At 40.3% G+C, this 15,545-nt stretch overlaps 1 protein-coding gene across 8 annotated transcripts in view; it reads right to left on the bottom strand.

Moving 5' to 3' along the window:
• Positions 1-15,545, bottom strand: part of LOC126252467 (E3 ubiquitin-protein ligase CCNB1IP1-like) — a 185,749-nt gene that overhangs the window by 85,603 nt on the left and 84,601 nt on the right. For all 8 annotated transcript variants that reach the window (XR_007545845.1, XM_049953371.1, XM_049953378.1 and 5 more), the window contains 2 exons: positions 13,504-13,714; positions 13,331-13,422 (listed from right to left, as the gene is read on the bottom strand). Coding sequence is in view for 7 of the 8 variants with exons in the window: in XM_049953371.1 (XP_049809328.1) it covers positions 13,331-13,422; positions 13,504-13,714 (303 nt within the window). In the remaining variant the exon portion in view is untranslated. The remainder of the gene's footprint in view (positions 1-13,330; positions 13,423-13,503; positions 13,715-15,545) is intronic.

Here is a 15,545-nt window from a genome sequence, read left to right as displayed (position 1 = left end):
CGTTGGCTCTGTGTATTAACATGCTCAGGACCGCTTTGTTATGTACATTGTGGTGAAAACTACCGGCATTCAAATATCGATCAGTTTGTGTAGGTTTTCTGTACACTGAATGACCAAGCCGGCCTCCTGCCTTCTGCTCAACATAAACATCTAAGAATGGTATCTTGCCATTTTTCTCCATCTCTATGATAAACTTAATGTTGGGGTGGACACCGTGATCCACGGACTGCTGCAGTGCATTTTCACCATGAGGCCATATCAGGAAGGTGTCATCAACATACTTAAGGAAGCAAGACAAGAAATTCGCATTGCAGGAGACAGTGACAAGCCCATTGTTAGGCGATCCCTCATTTTATAATAGTCGTCACAGTACAAGAAGTATGATGTCGTTAGAACGTTATGGAACAACTTGACGATTTGAGGTGGAAACTGTTGGGCCAAAAATTCCAGCTTGTCTTGTACTGGTGCCCTCATAAAAAGTGACACCATGTCCAGACTAACCATTATGTTGTTTTGAATTATTTCCATTTTCTTGAGCGTTTCAACAAATGTCTGCAAGTTTACAACATGGTGTTCACAATGAGCAGTTTTGGCACTAATAACCCTGCAAGATGTTTTGCCAGTCTGTAGGTGGGTAAGCTGATTGCACTAACAATGGGCCTAAGAGGAAAACTTTCCTTATGTATCCTTGATAGTCCATAATGCCTTGGCGGTCTGGCGGCTTGAGGCATTAATTTCTTCACCACTTCATCTGATAAACCAGATTCCCTTAATAGCTTCACTGTCTTCCTGACTATGGCCTGTGTCGGATTGCAATTCCGCTTCAGGTACATGTCATTTTCTAATACATTTAGCACCTTCGGGTGGTAGTCTTCAGTGTTCAGAACCATAGTGGCGTTTCCTTTGTCAGCTGGCAAGACAACCAAGTCCTCGTTCTCAAGCAATAAGAGTAAGTTATGTTCCTCCTGGCTAATATTTGATTTCGGTGGCTTAGCTTTCGACAATATATGGCCAGTGGTTAGTCTGACGTCCTCAGCTGTGTCATGCGAGAGATGCCAAATGCACTGCTCTGTTCCACTAATAATCTCCAAAATTGGCAAACATTCCTGTACTGGTGAAAGATTAAGGCCTTTACTCCGTGCTGCCACAGAGCCGTCATCCAGTTCTTATTTGGAGAGATTACCTACTGTTCTGTGGGACTTATCATTCTGCACGTCAGGTCCTCCGTGTGTTAAGCGGTCAAACCTGTTACATTGCTTAGACATTGTACGGCACAAACTAGCACTCTGTTGTGCCGCCCTGGTTACGTCTACTCAATCCGAATCAAATGGAGACAAAGTTGATGACAGAAATTAATGACAATCAAACAGGTTTCTAGCATTAAGTACAAGTTCATATCTTGTCTGCCATATTTGCTGTCTCACTATGGCATAACCTGTCCTCTTCAAAATTCTGTCCACTGCAAGTGTTCGGATGTGCTACTTAACTACAGCAAAGCGAGGAATTGCATCCTAGTCCTGGCAGCATTGTAGAAATGCTAAAGAACTAAGCAGATGTGATTTCTTTTTACACAGTTTTTCCAGCAGTCTCACACTGTGCATTATGTCCCCATCGTATAGGAAAGATACTTGGAGACTTTCGCGGCGGAATGACTGGATAAAATCTTCTCGGTTTTCAAGCCACTTCAATTCCAATTAAATTCTCGCGCTTTCGATGGCTAGCTCCACCATCATAATCAGGAATAAAACTGCTGAGTGCTGGGGTTGGCAATATTTCCCTCTTATACTGTCTTGTAGCATTTCTTCACTGCAGGAAACACAGTGAATGGCTCAGTGCATGTCAACATGTTGGAAAGTTTGTATATGCTCAGATAGAAGACTTGAAACCCAACATCATCTTTCAACAAGATGGGGCTACACTGCATTGGTCAATGGTTGTTCGCAAGTTCTGGATATGAAATTTTCCAGTTGCTGGATTGTACCTGGGCACCATATTCTACTGACATTATCCCACTGAATGTCTTCTTGTGAGGATTCATGATGGACCACGTGTACGCGACCAAAGTGAATGATATTCCTATGTTATGACATGGTACCACTGATGTGATTGCAATATTGGTAGAGGACATGCTATGAAGAACACTGCAAGGAACTGATTACAGACTCATGTTCTTCATTTTACAAACGGACATGTAAAGGTGTACTGATGATCATTAAATAAATTCTTTAAGATGCTCCAGGATATGGTGCAATTTCAATAGCACATCTATTGTAGATTTTTCCTTAGGTCTTTGAAATGTGGAATAGTTCAAAAGGAGCACCCTGTGCATCATGTTACAATATCCACAGAATCCTCCCAAAAAATCCAGAATATTAAGCTAATAAGAAATGATGTATTAGAATTGCCCACCACCTATCTAAAATCAAAGTAAAATTCCACCCAAGAAATACCAAGAGACAAGAGCCAACCCAAGGACTCTAATTGAAAATCATCAACAAAAGAGAAACTAACAATAAACTGGAAACCAAAAATCCAGAAAACTGGGAACAACTGAAATGTTGGGTTTGGGACACGACATCAGGGTGGAAGAGGAATTTGCTATTTGTAGGTCAGGAGAAGGTGCTGCTTCCTCACCTGAACATAGGATGCAGAGGTGGTGTTGACTGGAACTGAAACATCCCTGTTTAATGAAACATCCCTGTTTGCAACAGCCCTTTATTCATTTTAATACAAATATGGTACTGCAGCAGCAAAGGGGCATTGGTGGTTGCTAGTTCACCGGGCTCTGAGGTCAGCAACTGCTGGCTCGGAGGATGGCTCACTTTAGCAGCGACGGTGTTGATGTCAGTAAAGCTGTCACCAAACTGTGTCAGATATAGTTCCTGGCAGCATTACTAACTCATGATTTCCACATACCAAGCTGGGTAGGACAGTGTCCAAACCATAACATTCGGCATGGTCGAAATCGAAGGCACATGTCCACACCAGGCAGTGATCAGCAATGATGAAGACCCTCAAGAAATGCTGTACAGCAATAGAGAGACTGGGCAGCCTGTACCCCAGACTCACATGTGCAAACCACCAGGGAAGTGGTCACCAGTAGAAGATAATCACCTGGCAGTTAATCCAGTAGTGCGAAGGAGACAAGTCATCAGGATATGATTCCCAGCCCAGGTGATCGCCTGCATCTACTGGAGATGAAGTCCTTGGCAGGTGACTGGATTTGGCCCTTCTGTGGTCTGTATCTCGAAACTAACACTTGAGCCTGATGATGGCATTCAACATCTTGTGCAAATCCTGATACGGCCATGTACAGAGAACATCGGTAAGCATCTGAGAGTGAGGATTAGACTTGTGGGGTGCGGGTATTTATAAAAATCTGCTGACCTGTACTTCTCAAACAGCATCACCCTCACTATATAAGAGAAAACAGGCTGCAGCAGCTGGATGGTAAAGACTTCATGCATCCAGCTTTTCTTGTTTAGTCAGCTCCTTCAGGAGTCTAACCAGGGCTGTAATATTCTGCAACTTCACCCTTCTAAGGCACTGGCTAACTTCCTCCACTTTGTCAGCTTCCTGAATAAGTGCTCCTTCACTCTGAATATGCCTTCTGTGAAATGGTGTCTGAGCTTCAGGCTGATGCTCATGTTTGTCTGTATGATGCCATTTTGCTGAGTGTCACAGGAGCAATTCATTGCTCCCAATGGAGTCATGGTACTACACTCTTCCCTCCTTGAAGGAAACCAGTCTTTGGGTTGGTACCTGTCTAAATTCCTGCACAACAATTACCTCAACATATGTTTTATGATATGTTTCGAATAAAATTTTCCTCTTCCTCCTACTCTTTTAAATAAACCATATGGGTCATTCATAGTTGCTTAAGCTAAATATCATTTTCAATGAATATAATAAGGAAACTTCTGGCAGAACATAAATAATTTAGGAGTAAAGGAGATGACTTACTGAATAGCAGAAACATTGAGTTTACACACACACACACATATTGCATTTCGGCAGGTGGACAAGTGTGGGGAAAGGGTAGTGGTGGATGGAGTGTGTGTGTGTGTGTGTGTGTGTGTGTGTGTGTGTGTGTGTGTGTGTGTGTGTGTTGGCTAGTAATATATGAGGAATGTGTAGTAGGTGCATGGGCTAAGCATGTGATACAGCAGTACAAGAGCTGGTGAGGTGTGGCTCATGATAAAAGCTACATGGAGGCGTGGATTGGAAGGGGGTGACATGACAGAGGAAGGGGAAACTGTTGGGTAGAGAGCAGGTGGGCAGTGGCTTAGTGGAGACTGAGGCCAGGACTGTTACAGGATCCTGAAAATCTGGTGCTGGAGAGAAGGATCCAGGTGGCACGGGTTGTGGAGCAGTTGTTGAACTCAAACATGTTACTCCTCTGGATAGTCAACTTTGTTCTTGGCCACCATTTTGCAGTGGCTATTTATTCTGGTGGACAGCTGGTTGGTTGTTATACAGATAGAAGAAAGCTGTGCTGTGACTGCAACAGAGTTCATCTCTTTCACAGGTGCCCCTGCCTCTACAGGTACAGGATAAGCTTGTGACACAACTGGAGTAGTAAGAGCTGGGCAGATAGACTGGGCAGGCCCTGCACCTGGGCCTTCCACAGGGATGTAACCCCAGTGGTGAGGGGTTGGGAGCGGGAGTGGCACAAGAGTGAACCATGATGTGTGGCTTGGGTGGCCTATAGAATATCACTTTACGAGGAACGGGAAGGATCTTGGGTATGATGTCCCTCATTTCAGGGCGTGGCGATAAATAAACCCTGGCAAAAAATATGGTTCAGTTTTTCCAGACCAGGGTGCAATCGCGCACAGCTTTCTATGTCAGGATGACAACAAACCAGCTATCTGAACAAAGTTGACCATCCAGTGGCACAATATGCAGCTGAGCACATGTTTGAGTTCAATGCCTGCTTCACAATGTGTGGCTACTGGATCCTTCCCTCCAGCACCAGCTTTACTGAACTATGCAGATGGGAGTTATCCTTGCGACACATCCTTTTCTCCCGTAACCGCCCTGGCCTCAATCTCCACTAACCCACTGCCCCTTTCCCTCAATCCAACAGTTTCTCCTTCCACTGTCCTGTCACACCCTCCCAATCCATGCCACCACATCATCATCATCATCATCATCTGCTGCATCTCACCAGCTCTGGTGACAGTGTATTTCATGCCTAGTCCATGCACCTGCCACTCCTACCTCCTGCACTGCTGGCCATCAGACCTGCTGTCTCCATCCATGCCACTAGCTATAAACCTCTTGATCCTCAGGTACACACTCCTGAGAGGATTCAGTCTTGTTGGCTCAATCATTAGCCTTAGGTGCATTTTTCCTCTTCCATATTCCCCCTCCCCTCTGCCTTCTGAGGAGGCTGCGCCACCACAGGTGGTGACGAATCTATGTCCTTCAGAAGTAAATGTGTCAGTACCACTTAACTGTCCACAACATTTGCATCACAACTAACAACCTCAACAGATTCCTGTACATCCTTCACAGTACCTACAGTAAAATTACCATCTGGAGTTACACCCTGGGTGCCAAAAAAATTGGCACATGTACTCCCATGTACATCTGGCCCAGGCTCCATGGCCTCCAAACAAAATGTATTATCACCAAATAGAGTAGATAATACTACACATAAATTAATATCACACATGTTGCAACTCATACTCTCATTTACTTCAGTACAGCACACACTTACTTCATTTGGCACTACTGCTAATTCAGAGTCCACAGTTTCACAAGGTACTGGAGCTGATAAACTCATCTCCTTAACTTCTGTAATTTTATTACTCTTCACAGCACTTATTAGCTTCTTTCTTCTTATTCCCCACTTCTGCGCAAGTTGTTGTTGTTGCGGTCTTCGATCCACAGACTGGCATGATGCAGCTCTCCACAATACTTTCTCCTGTGCAAGCCTCTTCATCTCAAAGTCACTTCTGCGACCTACAGCCTTCTGAATCTGTTTACTGTATTCATCTATTGGTCCCCCTCTATGGTTTTTACCCTCCATGCTTCCCTCCAGTACTAAACTGGTGATCCCTTGATGCCTCAGAATGTGTCCTACCAACCAATCCCTTCTACTAGTCAAGATGATTCACAAATTTCTTTTCTCCCCAGTTCTATTCAATACCTCCTCATTATTTACATGATCTACCCATCTAATCTCGAGCATTCTCCTGCAACACCACATTGCAAAGGCTTATGTTCTCTTCTTGTCTAAACTGTTTATTGTCCATGTTTCACTTCCATACATGGCCACACTCCATACAAATACTCTTAGAAAGGACTTCCTGTCACTTATTTTATCTCTCAACCCTCCTGTAAAGCCTAATACTACTGTTTCCAGAGAACATACGGGTCATTTTTAACCCACCAACCCAACTCCAGCTGCATCTTCTCTTCATACTCTGGAGTAACTCTACCGCACAAAGCTAAGTTCTTTTCCTTGCGCAGCCTCTACTTTCTCTGCTTTATTTGCTTTGTCTTCTTCCATAGGCTTTACTTGCTTAGACATTTTTGGATTGCGTACTTGCTGCTGCACTACTTGGCCTGCAAAAATTTGCAACATTTCAACTCTCCCATGGTATTGACATGGTTGACCCTCTAACAATTACACCCAACCTAACAACGACGAGAGAACAAAACTGAATGACAATAGGAACATTTAAATGTATCACTAACAAGGCATTTTTAAATTATTGCATAACCTCCCCCTATTAACGGCTACTCATGACTATAACTTTACATACTTAAAAACAGTGAGCCATACTCCGTGCTCACCACCAAACATATTGTCCATTCCAAAGAGCATAAACTAACACTTTTTTTATTGCAGAACACTATCTAGTTTTACTTTTCTTACAACGCATATTCCTTACAATGCATATCCCAACACAATTAAACACCTGGCAAAAACCCATCAATTTGCTATAACACCCACAGTCAAAAGCCACTGTACTCACCACACTGCCTGTTAATGGTATGAATGGTGGCTGACAACACAGACATGGCAGTGACCACATCCAAAAGTGGTAGAGTTCTTCTGACAGAATGTTGGCCAAAGTGCTAACTGTTTTTCATTAACAGCCACTGTTGAGAGGCCCCACACAGGCAGCCATGGATGGGGACAGCATAAGCAATTCAGAATAGCAGTGTTCCTCATCAGCAGAACAGCGGAGATGCTGATGTAAGGCAGCATGGTATGTGGCCAGCAAAGACAACTGCACATTGGTAGCAAAGTGTGATAGAAGCTGCCCCTCCCAGTTTGGTTGAAAACACATTGGGATAGATGGTGTTTAAACCATAACAACTAACAAGGCCAAAGTTGAACTATGCCTGCACTGGGTAGTGCTCAGTGACTATGAAGGCTCCCAGGAACCAGTGTACAGCAACAGAGAGACCAGACAGCCCCACGTCCAGTCTCAAACATGCAACCCACCACGCCGGAACAAGATAGTAACGTGGGAGGGGAGACAAAAGTGCAAAACTGCTAAGTTGTCTGAATATAATTGCCAGACCAGGCAGTCAAATGCAACTATTGGAGACAAAGTCCTTGGAAGGTGACTAGATGCTACATCTTGCACTGCAGTGGTCTTCACCTCAAAGTTAACAGCTGATTAAGACAATGGCGTTCAGCTCCACATACGTATCCCAATATGGTCATGTACAGAGAATGTCGATGAGCATTTGACATCTGAGACTGCGGGTCTGATATTGGGGTATTTATGAGAGTCTGCTGCCAGTGCTTCTCCAAAGCAGCACCTGCACCCCGGAAAAGACAGCAGCAGGTCGCAACGAGTTCATTTGTTCAGCTTTTCTTGTTCAGTCACTTTCTGCATGAGCCTAGCGGTGCTGTAATATTGCTGGTTGGCATCTTCCACTTCATTAGCTTCCTCAATAAGCGCACCTAAGTTCAAAATGTATCTTCTTATGAAACAGTGCCTGAACTTGCTTCCCTCTTGTAATGTGACAACGTGTCATCTAGTGAATGCCAGGACGCAACAGTAGAGGAAGTGGACGCTTATGCCATCTGTGGGCCAGAATCGAAGGCAAAGCGGAAGTGCTTCCGCCTGGTGGCAGCTAAATTAAAGAACACTACGCAGGAGACAGTGTCTGGCTTGTGCTGCACTCTGACAGCGAAATAACAGAAGAATTAAACTAAATAATATTGTTACATGTAGTAAAAATATAAATGTAATATTACTTTAATATATGAAAATGACTGTAATTGAATATTGTAATGTTATGGTATGTTTAATTGTAAATAGAGAACTTCGTGTAATGTAAAATAATGTTTAGGTGTGGGGGAAATCCCCGAGAATGAGAACAGTGTACAGGCTGGCACGTAATATTGGCAGTAGAAGTAAGTTGGCGAAGCTCTGAGGCAGAACAAGTGGCATAAAAGTGACTGCCGGCGTGTGCTACAGTAACGTTGCTAACAGACCATTTAGAAGTGAGCTAAAAACAGGTATGGACTTCGTTTATCGTATGTTTACAATCTAAATGGACACTAAGGCTTGTAAGACGTGGTGTTTCGATGGAGATGGGCTGTGAGCGGCAAAATAGTACAGTTTCCCGCTCTGAGGTACATGGCACTGCATGGTGCAATGCTGCGTTAATTGCGACGAGTTGCTTGTGCCAATGGCGAGGTGTGAAGGGACCAATAGCCGCATCCAATGGCATATTGTGATCTCAATAACCAATGAGGTCCATTGGTGAGCTCACTTCGGTAGCAATGAACTAGAAGTTATCTTACAAGCCGGCCGTGTTGGCCGAGCGGTTCTAGGCACTTCAGTCTGGAACTGCGCGACCGCTACGGTCGCAGGTTCGAATCCTGCCTCGGGCATGGATGTGTGTGGTGTCCTTAGGTTAGCTAGGTTTAAGTAGTTCTAAGTTCTAGGGGACTGATGACCTCAGATGTTGAGTCCCATAGTGCTCAGAGCCATTTGAACCATTTATCTTACAAGAGTATTATTATGAACAGTGGTTGTTATACCAACGCCATTACCAGTATATTTATATTTTGTGAATCAGTTTGTGAAATAGTCAAACCAAGTTCTCTACAGTGTGTAAAGGTTGGAGGCAATAATAATTTTGTGGTTTAAATTGCATTCCCTGAGTGTAATCAATTATTTAAAGGCGGCGCAGTGTACCTGTGTATCGCAGTTTGAAGGCGATTGATATTGACTTGGTTGAACAATTTAATAAACAACAATTGATTGGAGGACCAAATGTTTTTTGTGGACTGCACCTGAACTTCACTTGTGATGTACAAGCAGTGTTCGGAGGTAGTACATGGCTGACATTTGCTGTTGTATGGGGCAATCAGGCTGATTGTGGTGGCCTTGAAGCTTTTCCAGATGCTAATATTTTGGCTCATTATTACCCCATATCCAGTGATATCTATGTGCTGCAACATCAGTGTAAAGTTATGGTGCGTGAGTTTCGGCGTAGGTATATTACAAGAGAAAATAGTTGGAATTAACGCCGAAATTGCCAGTAGATGATGCTTCATGCAATGGATGGAAGATACCAGGTACTGTGCCACCTTAATTACAATCCAGCCGGATGTGGTGGCTCTGCAGTACATTGCCATAGTCAAAAATTATTCAGTTCCATCATAGCAACATGATTCTCAATTAGTGTTTTCAGTAACTATATTGACAAGCAGATCTATATTGTTCTTTAATTAAACATTCAAGGAAATTGCTGCTACCACAGTACACATTGTACCTTCAGCACAATGCAAGCTCAATAACATTAAATTCAATAACTACAATTTGTGTAGTTTACAGTAACCTAAAACAAGTTCAAGTGTTTATCATGTGTGTTTATGTATTGTGAAATGATTTCAGGCTGTGGTATTGTTTTAAATGAATAATGTCCTCCTGCTAGGCAAAATCAAACATACAGAATTAAGTGCTCCTTGTTCAGTCACTTCAAAGAGATTATCAGTGCTACTAATAATCAAATGTAGAAGTAAAAATAAGTTTGTACGCACCATTATCATTATTTATTCCAAAAATTCCGTGTAGTAGTTGGATCACCATAGGGTGTCTATTCAAAGCTATTACACGCGAGAGCCGCTTTCCGCAAGTCTGATGCAGCATGGTCTAATAATAATACAGTAAATTCGGGTAGTGGCATCGCACTCTGTATGATGTTGTTTTGCTGAGCGTTGCAGGAACAGTTCATTGCACATGCTCTTCTTCAAACAATAAAAGAAATAATTCTCTTGATTAACATCAAAATACATATATGGCGAAATTTGGAATGTAATAAAGCAGCGATAAGAAGACAAAATGCATGGCTAAAATGGAGTAAAGACAAGGATGTGGAAAGCATGGTAAGATTCAATCAACCAAACTGATCAATAATATTAAGAGAAATTATGATAAAAACTAATTAAACCAATAGATCATGACTTGAAAATGAACAATACTAGAAGTGTCTATTAGACTTTCAAAAGAAGCTTAAGTAAATTTTTTCCAACAAACCTTTGCTTTAAAGAACAAAATGAGGAAATATCATAACAACAAAGAAAACTATGGCATGTGAGCAAAGAATTTTGGAAATTTACTAAATTATGAAAGTCCTAAATCAAGATTTGACTTTACATGAGAATACCCTCAGTACCTGGACTCACATCCCCCAAAGAACGGGGAAATCAAGGAAACCATCAAATCCCTCAAAAACTAGAAAGCATTTTGAAGGATTCCACAATTGCAGAACTTGAGAAATATTCAAACAACAAATTTCTGAACAAGATAACTGAAATCATCCAATACATCTGACTAACAGAAGAGATTCCTGAAGACTGAAAGACAGTCTTGATCCACCCATTGCACAAAGCAGGTGATGAAACCAATGTGGACAGCTAGAGACATCTCTCTCCTACTGGTTATCAAAAGCATTTTTAGCTAGGGCAGAACAACAACTCAACCCTCAAATTGTTGAATATAAACGTGTTTTTTGAAAGAAGATGTAATTATTTCATAATCACCTTTGTTGACTTGAGGAAAGCCTTTGACTCAGCAGTATCAAGTCACAGTTTGAAATTCTCCATGAACTGGGCTTGCGTAGTAAAATCACAGCTCTAATTCAGCAAACAGTAAGACACTGAATCTAAAGTGAAATTTATAGGAGAAATTTCTGGAAGTTTTGCAATCAAAACTGGAGTCGGACAGGGTGATTGTCCATCCCTGCTGCTCTTTAATTGTGTTCTACAAGACATATGAGAATGAAGAATGTTATTAGGAGAAAGCCAAATCAGTGAGATTAGGTTACAAAAGTGACAACTTACAAACTGTGTAGCATTTGCAGACAACCTAGCTATTTTTTCAGACTTAACGGAAACAGCCACTGGATTGATAGAAGTGCTGAAAAAACCAAGCCGAATAAGGAGACTTACAAATCTCCTTTGAGAAAGCAAAATTTATGACGAACATTAAAGTGGCCCTCAAGATAATAAAAACTAAATGTGGAAAAATTGAGAGATCTAACAAGTTCACATACTTAGGAGAAGTAACTGAACAAGACATTTTGGAGGAAGAAACCATTACAGCAAGAGTTAGTAAGATGAAAACAATATATTACCTCACTAAGGATTATATATAACAAGAAATCAATACCCCTCATTGATAAACTGCAACACTACTCTACAGCAATTAGCCCTGAAGTACTTTTTGCAGATGAATGTTTGACTCTAAACAAAAAGATAACAATGGAAGTACTGGAAATCACAGAAAGTAAAATACTCAAGAAAATCTTGGAACCACTTAAAGAGCAATCACAATATAGAAGACATAATAATAGTGAACTTTATACACAGACTCAAAAATTCAGGCACAATTAGGAATAAAAGGTTAGCTTTGCATGTCCACATCCAAACAAAAGAATGAATCCCAGCAGACTGACAATAAGACTGGACAGTTATTATGGTAAATTTCAAATAACACATGGTGCAAAGAAGTTGGAATGTACATGGATCAATTATAGAAAGATACTGCAATATCCATAGGTTTCCATGAAAACCCCAAGAAGAATAGAAATACTTGGACAGAAGAAAGGAGAGAGAAACTTCAAGAAATTATGAGAGAAATGTGGAAGAAAAGAAAGGCGAAACAACTGAAACAACTTTAGTCCCTAGTGACTCATACACAAAAGAAGAAGAAGACGAAGAAGAAGTTGCTGCAAAAATAAGTAACTTTTATACCTTTGTGTATCAAAATAGACATCCGATCCTACCTTAGGTCAACCACCAATTGAAACAATGTTCTTTTCTCTATAAAATATTGAATTTACATTACTATTTTTTCCCCTCAAGGTCTACAGTATCCAGCAGTACCTCATGCAAATCACTCTTTCATAGCATCATGTTTTACAGTCCCACAATTTTTTGGAGCAGTGGTAAATGAATGCACAAGTTCACTATGCTTTGTATAAAAAATGAAACATGGCAGTTATTCAACTTTTTAGAACATATTACACATAGTAAAAAAGTAACTAACAACTTGATGACTGATAACCACTTGGAGCACAAAAATGACATAAAATTTATAGAATGTGTGCAATTTGAACTATTCAACCATTTCATCAAGTTTTGTATCTTCACAATAATTATTCACTGAATTACAGCACATCAAACTTGGACAAAAAGCTTTGAAATATGACTGTGACTTTTTATCACCTTTACTTCACAGGTTTATATTCACAAAATACTAACTTTTGTGAGCTTGCAATTTGAATGTCTTACTTTGGTAGTTTAGCAAACTTGCATGTAAAATTTGGAGAATATCTGATATAGTCAAGTGGGAATACCTATACCACATGATACGGAGTCACTCATAGCAAAAGAGAGATCTCCAAATTTGAGTCCAGATTCAGGGTGTAGTTTTAACTTACAAATGATCAACAACCAAGAGGGCACTCTACTCAGAGGTGGAATGTTTCATCCACAAATAGCGCTTTTTAAGCCTATGAGCCTTTTGTTGTTCACGAAAAAGCTGACTCTCAAAAATATTTTCATTAACTTCTCCATTCACGATGTTGAGCTTCTAAGAAATTTGCAACTCTTTGGAGATATTTTACAGTGTCGTAAAATGCTAGTTTTCATTAATGAGAGTTGATTTCGAGATGCTTAAAATTTTGCTGCTAAATCCAGTATTTAATATGCAGCAAAATACAGAAGGAACAAATTGACTGATTAAGAAGGAAACAATTCCTCAGACACTTGTAAATTACTATTAACACCACACACATACACTTTCATGAATATTGTATCGTTTGAGAACTTAGCACTTACTTGCACAGAATTAAACTGCCTTTGCATTTCATTAAGTCGTTCTATTAATTCTTCTGATCTTTGAGTCTGTTTAGTTAATTCTTTCTTCAGTTCTGTAATCAAATAACAACCAGAAGTTTGTGAGCATTTCTTCACAGAGAAAGCCAGAAAAAAAACTATAAATGCAAACTTGCCTTCTTCCTTTCTACGACGAGCCTGAATATCTGTTTTCAGCTTTATCACTAAACTTTCATAATATTCTTCAAGCTGTGTTATTTTGTCTCTTGATCTCTTTGCTGCTGATGACTGATAGAGAATTTCCATGTAAATTTGGTAACTCCAAAATGCCAAAGCACGATTGGAAATATCAAATACAATTTCAGGACGCAATCCAGCTAAAACCATCTGGAATAATACATCTTTAGTCAAAGCTAGTATGCGGTTCAATACAAGAATATTTTTTTCTGGCCAGCTGCTGTTTCTAATCACTGATCAAAACTTTGTTATTTATTTTATATGTCCCGCTATCAAAGGAAAACTTGTTCTACAGATATTTAACTAAAAAATAATGTTGCCAGTGCTTTAACTATCTGTACACATGAATAACACTGCACGAGATATTTACTCAAGCAAAGGAAAAGCATTTCTGGTTCTGAAAAATAATGAAATAATTGTTAAGCAACTTCTTTCTAATTTCCATACATTCTCTTAGTACAAAATGGAATTAACAGAGAATTCAAGTAATGTTTTTGCCAATATTTTTGTTTCTTATAGCAGAATATCACTGTACTGCCTCAGATTTATAGCATCATTTCATGTCAAAAGAGCACTGCACGATGCCTTTGATGACTACCATAGGAGAATATTGTCAAGTGACCTTTCGCAGAACCTAAAGAAATTCTGGTTGTTTGTAAAGGCTGTTAGCAGCACCAAAAGTTAGTATCCAGTCCCTAGCAAATGAGACGGGAACTGAAATTAAGTGTAGCAAAGCAAAAGCTGAAATGCTTAACTCCATTTTCAAATGTTTCTTTGCAAGGGAGAACCCAAGAGAACTGCCCCAGTGTAATCCTTCAATCACTAAAAAGATAAATGAAATAAGTATTCGTGTCAGTGGTGTGAGAAACAGCTGAAAACGTTAAAACTGAACAAAGCTCCAGGGTTCAATGGAAACCCTGTCACATTCTATACTGAATTTGCAGCTGAGATAGCCCCTCTTCCAACCTATCGCAGATCACTCGAACAAAAACCCATGCCCAGTTCTTGGAAGAAGGCCCAGGTCACATCCCTCTACAAGAAGGTTAGTAGAACTGATCCACAAAACTACCGTCCAGTATCCTTGACACTGATGTGTTGTAGAATCTTAGAACATATTCTGAAACTACCATCCAGTATCCTTGACACTGATGTGTTTTGGAATCTTAGAACATATTTTGAACTCATACATAATGAGGTATCTTGAACAGAATAACCTCCTCAATTCCAACCAGCATAGACTTCGAAAGCATCAATAATGTGAAACCCAACTCACACTTTTCTCACATGGCATACTGAAAACTTTGGATCAACGCAGCCAGGTAGATGCAGTGTTTCTTGATTTCCGAAAGGCATTTGATTCAGTACTGCAGCTATGTTTATTGTCAAAAGTACAATCATATGGGTGGGGTATCAAATGAAATTTGTGACTGGATTGAGGACTTTTAGGTAGTGAGGACACCAAATGTTATCTTGGATGGAAATCATCGTCAGATGTAGAAGTAATTTCAGGCGTGCCCCAGTGAAGTGTGTTGGGACCTTAGCTATTCATATTGTATATTAATGACCTTGCAGACAACATTAATAATAAAATCAGGCTTTTTGAAGATGTACAGTTATCTATAATGAATTATTATTTGAAAGGAGCTGCATAAACATTCAGTCAGGCCTTGATAAGATTTCAACAAGGTGGAAAGATTGGCAACTTGCTATAAACGTTCATAAATGTAAAATATTGCGCTTCACAAAACAAAAAAAATGTAGTATCCTATGAATATAATATCAACGGAGTGATCACATAGGTTCATTCGTGGGTAAAGCAAGTGGTAGACTTCAATTTATTGGTAGAATACTGAGCAAGTTCAATCAGTCTACAAAAGAGATTGCTTACAAATCACTCATGTGGCCAGTTCTAGAATATTGCTTGAGTGTGTGGTGGGACCCGTATCAGATAGGACTAACAGGGGATATTGAACATATACAG

The sequence above is a fragment of the Schistocerca nitens genome, chromosome 1 (genome assembly GCF_023898315.1).
Source record: "Schistocerca nitens isolate TAMUIC-IGC-003100 chromosome 1, iqSchNite1.1, whole genome shotgun sequence".
Lineage (NCBI taxonomy): Eukaryota > Metazoa > Arthropoda > Insecta > Orthoptera > Acrididae > Schistocerca > Schistocerca nitens.
The sequence above is the reverse complement of the archived record's forward strand: the minus strand, read 5'-3'. Positions and strand labels throughout refer to the sequence as shown.